Source organism: Argiope bruennichi, chromosome 5 (genome assembly GCF_947563725.1).
Source record: "Argiope bruennichi chromosome 5, qqArgBrue1.1, whole genome shotgun sequence".
NCBI classification, from domain to species: domain Eukaryota; kingdom Metazoa; phylum Arthropoda; class Arachnida; order Araneae; family Araneidae; genus Argiope; species Argiope bruennichi.
The window spans coordinates 39,556,745-39,570,367 of record NC_079155.1 but is presented as its reverse complement, the minus strand read 5'-3'; the positions used below and the strand labels follow the sequence as shown (position 1 = coordinate 39,570,367).

Genomic DNA, 13,623 nt, shown 5'->3' with positions numbered 1-13,623 from the left:
AAATTAAATAAAATTATGAAATTATTCCAAAAATAACAATTAGCCAACATTCTCACTTAGAAAAGATAATTTTACACCTTGTTTTTCTGCCATCATTTGTAGCAATGATTTGAATAAATGAATTTCTTGCTCATTATGTCTTTGTCTTTCAGTTTCAAATATAGATAGTCTCTTGTGCTCTTGTTCTATTTCATCAATGAACTTTTTTCTTTCTAATTCAATGAATCGTTTATGCAATACTGTCTGTCGTCTCAATAATTTCTTGTACAGAAACTTTTGTTTTTCCACTCGTCTTTCAATTCTCCTCTTGTATATATTCCAATTGGGTTTCTGTTCCGAATATTTCATTTTTGTTGCTTCAAAAGTACTTCTAAAATTTGCTTGATCTTTTTTAATATTTGGATTTGAGGCATCTGAGAAACCAATTGTGTCATTTTGTTCATTAATAGGACCCACATGAATATTGTCGGAAGTATCAGTCATAACATTTTGTTCACTAATAGGATCCAAATGAATATTGTCGGAAGAATCAGTCCCAACATTTTGTTCATTAGTAGTATCTATGTGAACAGCATCTGACAAATCAATTATTTTCTCATAAGGAATATCTGGTGGCAGAGTATCTGAAGAATCAGTGTCAACTGTTTTTTGGTCACTTGTATATTTTGGTTGCTCAAATTCAGAAATAGAAGAATCTCTTGTGGTTTGAAAACTTGCAGTGTCTATTTCAACCTTTCTTTTCTTTCGCAAAAAGTTTTCATTGTAGACAATGCTTTCTATCACAAAAGAAGGTTTAGCATTTCCGAAAATTTCATGCACTTTATCGTAACATCCCAGCACTTTCCTTGCAAATGCTGGTGAATACTTATTATCCACAACTGTTTTGTAATCCCTTCTTAATTTCTTTATTTTTTCACGACATTGTTCACCCGTACGATGGATATCCAAGTCTTCTAATTTTTTTGATATTTTTTCATAAACACACATGTTATGAAGTCTGCCTGCCAGTTGTTGTTGAATTTCTGGATCTGCCCAAATGTCTAAGAGAGCACAAACTTCGTTATATAACCAGGCCACACCTTTATTATTTGTTTTTGATGACATTTTCAGTAAAACAGCTTGGATTCTAACAACGTAGCATTATTTCCCTGCGAAAATAATATAATGATTCATATTGCATTTATTTATACAAAATCTCAAATTTTGATTTTTTTTATTTCCATAAAATGCAGATTTTTCTGGACATTTTATATTCATTCAATTAATTATCATCTTAAGAATTATTGCACATTTCGTTATTTTTTGGTAAGCTGAAATGACAGTCGAACTTTGTTTATAAACAAGAAGTAGAATGTCTGTTGCCAGATTCTAAAGATTTTGATCACTTGATTAAAATCGAGTTACTGCTTCATTTCCGAATATCCAAAAGGACTATAATTTATAATTGACGAATATCAAAGAATAGCATCGCAATAATGTAATTTAAGTAGTATTAAAATTTTGTGGGTTTGATATTTTCATGCAATCAGTTTATCTTTCGATGTAATACGCTTATCTTTTTGTGATGCAGTTTCACGACATTCCAAAACTTTAAAAGTCAATTTAAGAATTCTTTCATTTTAATAGCTTTATGAATTGTAAAATGCGAAGTTTGATATATTGTATATCAGATTATTTTGATTGTTAAGGCTACAGGTTAAATTCTTTTGCTCGTTGTAAGTCACGTGATCTACTTATTTCGTTGATTGGATTTAAAAACACGACATGGCCGCCGAATTTAGAAATTTTTTTTAGAGACGATTATTTAGATTTCTTTATATTTATGATTTAAAGACTGCGAACCCTTTTAACGGTTGACGAAAATTGTCAATGCATGCTCTGGTATCATTTCCAAACGATCGGGACGATTTTGATGACACAAAGTATGCATCAGAAGTCTCTGTGGTATACATGTTCCTCGGTAACCGACTAAAATACTTTCGGTGAAAATCAACTCTAATCAGGACTGAGTTGGATAAGAATAGGACTTTTAATATATATAATTACGTGAAAGGGGAGGAGGAGAGTGATTGTTAAATTATATTGTGTTAAATAATCTCTAATTAAATCTTCCACTATTTCAATTTGGTAGTTATTGCTGAATGTTTTAAACACATATAAAAAAAAATGGACCATCTGCAAAAAATTTGAGCCAGAGTGTCGATCTTGTTGGAGGAAAAAAGGATGGAATTATTGGAGAAGTGCTATATGTAGGTTAGGTGATCATACCAGATTTTAAATATTTGGCTGTCATGGTTGGTTAGGCATGATTCATTGAAAGTTATATAGCAAAGGGGCGTATGAAATTTTTGTCTAATAATGTGAAAAAGGTAGGAAAGCAGTGTCTTGAATCGGACGAAAGAAAGTTATCTACTTTTAATTTATGATTTTTTACTTATTTATTTTTGAAATTTTAACAAAATCTCATCGATGAAATATTAGTAAAAACTGTGCTATTTGTGTAAAAGTCTCTAGATTTTCGATCCTTCAGATTTTTGAAAAGAAAATGACGGCTAATGTCGATTAATCTGATAATTTCGTATTAAAATTCGACGATAATTGTCTTTCTGTCGATAAGTAAATCAACGGCAGTATATTTAAATTGTTGCTTGTTTGGTTAGTGGTGTTGCATTTGCTGAGTAGAATACGATTAAAATGTTTTAAGTAATTTTATTATTCTTAAACATTACTTTTGACATCAATTTATTTTAGACTGGTCGTTTTTGGCGACTAGTTGATCCATCAGGATTAATGTTTGCTAAAAATTTAAATTACATTTTTTGTATAACTTGGTCTTGATGATTTCTTCAGAAAAAATATTTTCAAATTTCTAATTTTGTGGACGTATAACTCGTACTAATTTAGAATCCTTTTATGCGTTTTCCTAATTTTCTGTTTATATCTTTTTACATCTGTCTATATCTTTATATATTATGTCCCAGAAAAAAGGACCAGTGTTTAAATAAGCTATCACTTAGTTGAATGTTTCACAAATGTAAACACTGTTCCTTATGGGTACTAGTGAAGAATTTACATTTGAAAAAAAGAGGCACAATCTCTGTAATTAAAATTAAGCTGTAATATTTGCTGAAGATTCTTACGCTATATATTATAACGCACAATTAAATCAAAACTTTCTATCAGGCATCGTTTGATTTAATATCTTTTTTTATCTTGTTATTTTATGATTTTTCTTATTTTTGAGATATTTTCAATGTCAAATCATATTGTTCTTTAATCTAAAAATTTAATGACATTTTGATTTTCTTTTTTTTCTAAATACGCTACAATATCAATTAAGTGTTTGCAAATGATCATGTTCATGATAGCTACTAGTCCAGCCAAATTATGGTGGAAGATGGATAGGAATACATATCAGCAATTTTATTGGTTTAAGTTGTTGCTTGATCAGCCAAATAGGTCATTATATTTTACTCCCAGATATTGGGTGGTTAAGTTTGGAAAAAGTTGTAAAAATTGGAACATCGGTTTTTCTCGTTTAAATAAAAGGTTCTTAATGTGAGAGGAATAATTGAAGAAGTTATAAGTGTTTAAACGATATATACAATAAACCGCCAAACGTTAAAGTGGTATACTTAAGTAAGGAATAAATTTTGGGGAAAAAAAAAAACGAAACTTTTTGTATGAAGTAATGTTTATGAAACTTTTCATAATAATAAATATGTTTTTCCCTCCTGCTCCGCATAAAAATTTGGACAAAATGTAAACGGCACTAGTGCTGTAATTTTTATTTTCCCGATTCCGCATATGAAAAGAAAACCAGATACATTTGAACATCTTTTTTTTCTTTATTTATTTCCCCATCAACTGCAATCAAAATTTGACACAAAAACTATGATTTTAGTTGCTAGATCTCATGTCAAATTTCATTTCATTTTATCTTAGACGTTGCATACAGAATTATTTCTCTTACGTGCATGAGATTGGATAGACTTTCAACTGTTTGATGAATTAGGTTCAAAATTGGATACAGATCTCAATTAGATGCTTTAGGCGAAATTGTATATTTTATTCATATATCTGTGTTTTGTAGTTATGTTTTCATTGGTACTTGAATGGGCAGTCAAACTTCCTGTGCACGGATTTTGTTCAAAAGTTGATTGAAATATACGATTTCGATAATAAGACCACATATCAAATTTTATCTCTTTAGCTCGTGTTGAATTATCGTGTTCTTAGACAAACAGACATAATTCCAAAAACTTGTTTTCCGATCTTGGGGACGTTTAAAACGTAGAGATTTCAGCGAAATTTGTGTAATTCCACTTTATTTTGTCAAAAATTGATCATAAATACTCTCTCTATTCAAATTAGCGATACTGAAAAAAAAGAAAAAAAAATCCTGTGTTAAACATTTTGATTTACAACTTGATGATATAATGAAGTTTTCAGGGGAGGGGAGTAGTGAAAATTAAATTTGAAATTAATATTTTGCATCATTTAAGAAGCCTGAACTTCTTTACCAACGACCATTACAGTCACTAACGCTGCTATTTAATGTTTTTCAGAAACCAATCACCATAATTTACTGACTTTTTTTTATATCTTTTTAAATTTACTTTTCACTTTTTAAAAATCAACTTTTATATGACCACCTGAAATCGTATAATGATATTTTTATGACAAGATATTTTTTTAAAATATATCCTTGAATATAAGATTGATAGAAAAAAATATTTGTAGTTATTTTACGGTTACTTGTTTTCCCCCATTAAGTTGAATTTTTTGAAAAATAATGCAGATATCGATCTAAAATTTATACTAAGTATTTCCCTTGTATAACACGTGTTTCAGTAGAATAAAAGCAGACAAAAAAAATTCCTCTAAAATTGAAGAAAGAATAAACATTTTTCTCTCTTTATTCTTTTCTTATTATTATTTACTTTACTCTGTTCAACGTTTGGCATTCATTATATAGGCCTTTTTTTAATACCTATAACTTTTAACATTTAATTTTTTTCCCTCCCAGTTTAATAGCCTTTTATTAGTGCTAAGAACCGATACTACAACTTTGTCATCTCCTGTCATACTTATCCAGTCCGGTATTTGGGAGCAGACACAATGACTTATTTTGGATGGCCAACCCGTAACTTAAACCAATAAAATTGCTGCCATGTACTTTTTCCATGCTTTGATAATTTTCATGACAATTCTACTGGGGTATATTTGTTAAAGCCGTCTTTATACATGCCATAAGCAAATTGAAAACTCTGACATATTAGAAAGTCTTTTTGTAGTCCTTTGAATAAGTTGAGATGACAGTTTACTTTAAAATGGCGATGTTCTTTGCTAAAAATTAGATTTTTATTTAACCTGCGACATACATACATTGAGATGATAAATTACATAATTAAATATATGAATGAAAAATTGCATTCAAATAAAATGAGACAAAAACGATTTTTACATCATGTTATCACCTTGAACTTTGAATTTACTTAATTTCCTAATGGCACTTCCAGTTTGGAACGTTTATTGTTATTTTAATTCATATAATAATATAAGTGGCATTTGATATATTTAAGCATTTCTAAGTGATTTTTGCTAAGTTTTAAGTAATTTAAAGTAGTTTTAAATTAATACTTTCACTTAATTGTAGTTTTAAAACTAAGAATTCAGTAATTCGATGTGCGAGGCAGACACATCATTGTATGCAAAGAGGTTTTTTTTAAAAAAAAAAAATTATTTTATCAATTTTTTGCGTACAGTTTTTATTTATTCGTTTATTTTATTTTTAACTAATTAAAAATATTTTTATTTTTGGAACGTTTATTGTTATTTTAATTCATATAATAATATAAGTGGCATTTGATATATTTAAGCATTTCTAAGTGATTTTTGCTAAGTTTTAAGTAATTTAAAGTAGTTTTAAATTAATACTTTCACTTAATTGTAGTTTTAAAACTAAGAATTCAGTAATTCGATGTGCGAGGCAGACACATCATTGTATGCAAAGAGGTTTTTTTAAAAAAAAAAAAAATTATTTTATCAATTTTTTGCGTACAGTTTTTATTTATTCGTTTATTTTATTTTTAACTAATTAAAAATATTTTTAACATATTTTACATCAACATATTTCTTTGTTGAGGTGAAATTAAAATTGTTTTCATTGTTGCTACTAATATTTCATCGAATCTTAGTTTTTTCCCAATATTGATGATCAAGGTAAGATTTCTTATGCTGAGTGAATTTTATTGTAAAACGTGCTTTTAATAAAAGTTTTGAGATTTTGCTGTACTTGGAAGCTTTACAGAATTAATTTGGTGAAATATCTTTAAAGTCCCCTTGTATTTTCTTGGGAGGAGAAAAAAAAAAACCCTTTAAAAGTGTTTTATGAAGTATTCAGTTGAAACTTTTAGAAGCCATTAATTCCAGTGAATCACCTGGTCGTAAAAGGCAATTTGTTTATTTTAAAAAAATTACGTTAAATTACCTTTAATCCCATTATTTAAAACAAACAATGGCGGATTTCCGCACCGGTGTTGGAGGCGGTCGCCTCGTAACTTGAGACCTGGAAGGGCCTCAAAATCTATACTGTACTGCTGAACCATCTGTAATTTTTTCATTGCAGACATGCACACAATTCTTTTTTTCCTTCTTTACTCAGGAAAAAAGAAACTCAATGAAAATGAGTCAAATATAGCACAGGGAAATAACTATGAATGGAAAAATCAAAAATATATAAATAATTTCAAAAATAGTGATATTCGAGAAATTTCTGAGGTATAAATAAACTATAAAATATTGAAAAATAAAAACCGAAATATCAACATTATTTTTCCAAATAAATTGCAAAATGATTAGCAAAAGCATGTGATTTAAATATTATTATCAACTGTGAAAGATATGGTATATCGAGACGATCTAAATACTTTTTTTTTTCGGGAACAAATGAGCAACTATGTTTTATTTATTTGATTTATAAAGATAGTGTACTCGAATGCATTATAATTAAAATGAACTTTCTGTCAAATTTCAGAACATTTCTTTTAGTGTTTATTTATTTCAAATTTATTTGCAGATCCTTGAGGTCCATTTTACTTTTCGTTGGCTAACTACTCACAAGGCAAAAATTCTCAGCTAGCATAATTAAAAAAAAAAAAGAAAAAAAAAAAAAAGCCCCATGTTACAAGGTATGTCGATGCCATTCCCTGCACCGACAAAAGAGTGTGACATTGACCTCACCCTTGACCTTACACTGATGGGATGACGTTGTTTTGTAGAGATTTTTGTGTATTTTTGTTTCCTGTCGTCTATATTTCCATTAAAACAGTTTATTCTCACGAGATTTTCTTTTTACTGAATTTTTGAAGATGACAGCTTCTGGGATCTTTTAAAATCTGGAGACAAACAAATGCAAATGTAACTATAAGGATAATCAGTTTTAAATGTTCTATTTTATTTTTAATCCTTTTGAATTGATAGGTGTAGAGCTTTCTAAAATGCTGCAGTCATAATCTTTTTAAAAATGGACAGTTTTTTTTTAAATTTTGTATAATGATTTAATTTTTATCAGTCTTTAAAACTTATCTATGTGCAGGTAAAAAAATGATTTCTTTTCTATTCCTAATGGGAGAATTTGTGATGTATTTGAAAGTGGCAAAATTAGGACCGGTGTATTTATATTATTAGAAATGCTTGATAAATATAAGATGAAGACAAATGAGAAAAAATTTTTGAAGAGGGTAATACGAAAGTTGTTGTATTTAGACGAAAAGAAAAACTAAGTTCTAGATATGTTATACCCAGAATTTTCATGGCATTTTGAATATTATAGTAAAGTGTATTCAATATTCGAATATTTAGTTAATTTTCCAAAATGAGCGAAAATCAAAATTAAGGAAGCTACTCAAAAGTTTAAAGAATATCGAATCTGAATTTGGTAATGAAATAATACATTTTGAATTCATGTCACAACTTCTCAAAATAAATGAAAAAAAAAAGTAGTACCTACAAAGAATTGTTATGAACCTGAAGTACCTGAAGAATTGTTATGATAATATAGTGAAATCAACTTTTCCGAATGTGATAGCTACGTTGGAAATTTACAGATATTTGATGGTCAGAAAAGAAAGCAATTTCATAAAAACTAAAGCTGCTGAAAAACTGTTATAGTTTGTTGATAATTCATAAACTCCTGAGCTCTGTGGTTATTATGGCTAATGAACATGATGTATGAAAAAAATAATTTCCAAGATAGTTTTACCCAATATGTATAACACAAATTGAGAAAAGTTACGACATGAGATTGTACATTATATAACAATAAAAAGTACAAATATAATATATAATTTGCTTTATAATTCTATCATATAATATTGTTTTTAATTTCAAAAATATGTAGTCGTATAATTAAAGAGTGTTTAAATGGTGTTAAAAAGTGTTGGATTCTTTTTACTATTTTGTTGAAAATGAAAAACTTGTTATTTCGATTTATATTAGTATTTTTTTCCTTAAAAATTCTTATTAAAAATTTTTTAAGTCGACAATTTTTAAAATTTATTTCATTAAACAATTTATATCATTAAATAATTTTAAATTATTTTAATACTAATAAATTTAATGACTTAATTTTCAAATTAAGTATTAAGTAATTAAAGTAATATAATAATAATTTAATTATTTTAATATGCATTTCACTAAAAAAATTAATTTCAAAAATTCAGTCGAATGAAAAGTGCCAATGGGACAAAGTTTATTCCTGTTCGAAAGGAATATAAATATTTTTCATCAGCAATTTTCGGTCTATAAAAAGTAGTTATATTTCATGAAAAAAAATTGGGACTTATAAACTCAAACCATTTTTTTAATTGAATAAATTGTCTTTTTTAAAACTTAAATAAATAAAAATTAAAATGATGTATTTGTCAAGAATAATTTTTCAGTTTCCAAATTTGAATGCTTGGACATTTTAATGTCCGTCCCATTTTGAAAATAATCGCTATCATTTTATATTATCGAAAAAATTAGAATAAAAAGGAAAATAAAAGGTAGCAAATAAGTTTAGTTCACTTTACTTTCTAATCATCAATACAATTTACCTAGAAGGAGGTCTCTGAGTAATTTAGCGCCTGTGGCCCCGAGTTGTCAAAATCTGTCACTGAAAACAAAATTCAGAATGCAGATATCTAATATATTATTTGTTTATTTTTAGATTCGGTTCCTGGTTTGCTAAATTTGGGAAACTCTTGTTTTCTAAATGCTGTGTTACAAGCTCTTGCTTCTTGTTCGTCTTGTACTAGCTGGTTGTTGAAAGCTGTAGAATATGCTGAAGAACAACAAAACAAAGATTGCTTTCTTATAAAATCAGTTTTGGCCGTTTTATCTGGTATAATCTTTTTTATATATTTTACAATTTTTTTTTTTTTTTTTTTTTTTCATATTTGTGATCTTGTGTGTGTTTTGATGTCAAAACTGTGAAATCTGTATTTTAATTTATATACTTTTGAAATGGGAAATTATCTTATCTATGTTAGTCCAGTCGTTTTTGTGATTAATAGGAAGAAATGATTTGCTTAAGTTGATGAAGTGCTTTAAGTTAAAATAAAAGTTTATTTTTAAGAATTAATATAAAAATAAGTTTTATTTTAATCTGAAAAATTAGAAGAGTATATTTTGCTTTCAAGGTTTTTAATCCAAAACTCAACTTCTCTATTTATTAAAATGTGTAATGAGTTTTTAAATTTATTACTTTCATTGGAATTTTTGCATTAATTCACTAATTGATCTAAAATATCAAGATGACTTTGTGAAGATGAAGCCACAAAATGTTTCAAAACCAGAAAATTACAAATTTCAGACATAACTTTATTAGTGAAATCCAATATGTATATGATTGTTATGTTGAATTAATTGATGACAGACAGCCTTCCACACTGATGTGATAAAGAAGTTTAAAGAAAAATATTAATTTAGCTGCCCTCATCATCTGCTCACTACTGAAAATTAGAGAGATCTATCCCAAAATAGCCCCCTATGTAATTTAAAAATTAATATTAATAAAACTAAAATATTATAATTTAATTTAGATCTATAAAAAGATATAAAAATATTACTTATTGTTCTGGTCTGTATTAATGCATTCCCTCTCTTTTTCCATTTCATTTACAATGATGGTTCATTTAAATTTTAAAGAATTCTCTGATTAAAGAGGATTTATTTTTAAAAGACGCAGTTTACTAATAAGGCATATTGTTATGTATTCATAATGTTGCTTTCTTGGTTGTAAGTCTCCTGATGAGGAAGATAGTTTTATGAATATAAAAATTGCTGCTGATTGGATGTTTAATCATTGTTCATCGAATTTGGTGACAGAAATGAAGGATCCAAAATATTCGACAGTCTTGGTAATAATACCATTACACCAAAGTTTGTTGTAAAAGCATTTTATGCCTTGTCACGGAACTTATTTAAAGAGGGAGCTTACAGACAAGAATCAGTCAGCAACAAATAATCAATAGTTGAGTTAACCTTTAACAAGAAGTTAAGCAAATTCTCTCTAAACGTTTTGTACTATTTTGTTTATTACTGACTTTCTGCTTGTGTGCTACTAGTACTCTTTTTGTTTACTCTTCGATTGCATTGTGTTAATATATATTCTAGTTTCTCTTGTAGAGTAAAGCACCTTTACACGTTATTGGACAATTATTTCACCTGAGGAGGGTTCACAAACGCGATGTGGTTAAATTTTTCCGCACATTGTATCACTTGCATGCAGGTTGAAAACCTCTTCGCTATTTCATGCGGTTTTGAATTAAAGAAATGAATTTATTTCATATGTAAGAAAATATTCGATTAATGCTCCAATATTGTATCCTCATCCTTTTACAATACAAAATTGGTTTTTCCTTTTATAAATCCCACGTTACACACTTTCAAAGAAAATGATTCTTGGTTTTTCTCTTTTTAATTTACAACAATTCCGGGTAATTGATTCCCTACTTTAGAATACCATTTGCTTTAAAAGGGGAGAAAAAAAAGAAAAAAACTAGTTTAGATTTTGAAGGGTGTCCCAAAAATTATCTCAAGATTTGAATTTGCCATTATTCGTGCAGTAAAGTATGGGCAACCCTATTAAAAGGTTTGTGCCTACAAGCCCATAAGGAGGAAATTCGACTGCATTTATGCAAAATGGTCATGGAAAAATTCGACAAAAGAGTGTGTATGTGCCTGCCTGCAAAGCAGTTGAGGCCATTTGCTTTATATGTTATTCCATACATAACCCTATCCTGTGAACTTCACGATTCAATAAAAATATAACATTTAAAAAAAAATGTTTTTATTTAATTCAAATCTTGCGTTAACATTTTTTTCTATCGTGTAACACTCTATTTTTACTTAACCCTAAACTTTCATCTGTCGAATGGTTTTTTTAAAAAAATAGGGTTGCCAACACTGTTCTGCACGAATGGTGGCAAATTCGAAATTTGCGGTAATTATGGGACACTCTTCATTTATATATAGTCTGAAGCAAGATTTTTTCTTATATTTCTTTCTTTTTACTTTTTCCATCTCAAATTAAAAGATGGGAAATTAAGTTTTATTATGAATATTTCTCGTTTGATTATGTGCTGAGAAGCTTGCTTGATTGCTCAGGAGAGATTTTAAGTTTTGCTCCTATTCACAAATTAAAGATTAAAAAACGGATCATTTCAGAGACAAATGCTATAATTTTATGAAATATTTTAAGCTAATACTGTGCTTGATTGTGTTTTGGATGTTCAGAATTCAAGAAATTCGGGAAGACAAAAACATTTTTATTCGTTTCTGAAAGATGAAAATTTAGATTTCCAAATGCATAAGAAAACGTAATTTTAATATTACAAATGCTGGAATTTAGTCTTAGCATTTCAACGAGGACGATTATTTTTGTAAAATGAAAGTTAAATTGCTTAATGTATAAAGAAAAAAAGTTTGAAATGTGAGCCATCCGATAAGAGTGTATCATCATGTGAAAAGAATGAACGACAAATGTCTGATAACTTTCTATAACATTCTTTTTAAGCTCTGAATAACTTATGGCGATCAAAACAAAAATATCAGGATATGATTACGGTATTTCGTACTGGATTTCATTCTTGGATTATTCTTTTTACAAACAAGAAACATAGGATTGTTTTGTTGAAGAAAGAAGTGAAAAGTTTATCAAATACTTCATTGAAAAAAGAGATTGAAATATTAGACGATTAATTCAGCATAAAGTTTCAAAGGTATCAATAAAATTTTAATAAAATTGTTTTCTCGGAATTCAATAAAATGTTTTTAACAAGAAAAAAAATGTGGAAAATGGGCAAAATCTGATTTATTTTATAACTTAATAAAAACCATAATAGCTGATATACATATTACCAGAAGATTCTGCAAAATTTAAAGAGATACTTCCGGGCTCCCTATATCATGTCTCAATTTTAAAAAAATTGATTAAAATGTCGATCTCATGTGATGTGTTGGCATTCATTCTTTCAAGAATGTCGATTTATTTCCTGAACCACTTGCATCAAAGTATTTAATGCGTTGTGGTTCAATTTTTCAACCACTTAACGAATAAAATGTATTTTTAAGTTTTAAATATATACTTCTTCATTAAAGTTGTTTACAAATTAATAAAAATATTAACTAAAAAATTATTATTACTTTGATATAAGTGATTCAGGAAAAGAACTACCATGCTTGAAAGAATTAATGAAAACCCATGCTTTTAAATGTACTCTATCGCAACGAATTTGTGTCGCCTGTATTGATGAAATTGATAACAGAAGTTCGTACGATCAGGAGACACACCATATAATGGAATCGTATCAGAATGTTCAAGTTATAAAATTAATAATAAATATCTATTTGAAGACAAGAACTTTCATTCGACTTATATAGTTAAACGTACATACTCAAAACAAAGGAATAAAAAGGGGGGGGGGGATCTGGGAGAGTGGTCTCACCAAAACTTTCTCGTGTACTCTCAAATAAAGGTGTTATCCATTAACTTATAATAGTAACGAAATATTATCCTTTGGAGTGGATTTAGCATTTTTATTGAATTTATTGTACCATACTTGGAAAATTTTTTGGCCACTAATCCCTGGCATGCGGTTAAAGGTATCCAAAAATCGGATTTGTGTTTTAGACTTGTATTTTCCATATTTCATATATTTAAGTCTTTGTGTTTTTGAGTTAACGCACTTACATGTTCCTGAAAGTACAGACCGACTGATGGCCATCTTCTTGTCATATTTGGTACAAACTTTGGCAAAAGTCTACATTATAGACATTCAATCCGTGTACTGAATTGTATCTATCTGGCTCTTTTTGTTTTGTAGTTATCATATTATATTATATTTAAATAGCCGGACTGGCAGACTTCTTCTGAACGGATTTTGCACAACATTTGATAAAATATAAAAATTTGGTGGAAAGACCATATACCAAATTTTTTCCGTCCATCTCAAGGCGCTTTTGAGTTTTCATTGTCACAGACAGACGGATATTTTCCAAAAATGTATTTTTCGAAGTCTGAAACAAGGAGATTCGTCATAATCTCGAGTTCGAATTTTTTGACGATTACAGTAC

The 13,623-nt window shown here is 28.3% G+C and overlaps 1 protein-coding gene across 1 annotated transcript in view; it reads left to right on the top strand.

The window, feature by feature from the left end:
* LOC129969331 (ubiquitin carboxyl-terminal hydrolase 30 homolog) overlaps positions 1–13,623 on the top strand; it is a 41,148-nt gene that overhangs the window by 14,525 nt on the left and 13,000 nt on the right. Inside the window, exon 2 of the mRNA XM_056083859.1 lies at positions 9,215–9,388. Within this exon, the coding sequence (XP_055939834.1) occupies positions 9,215–9,388 (174 nt within the window). The remainder of the gene's footprint in view (positions 1–9,214; positions 9,389–13,623) is intronic.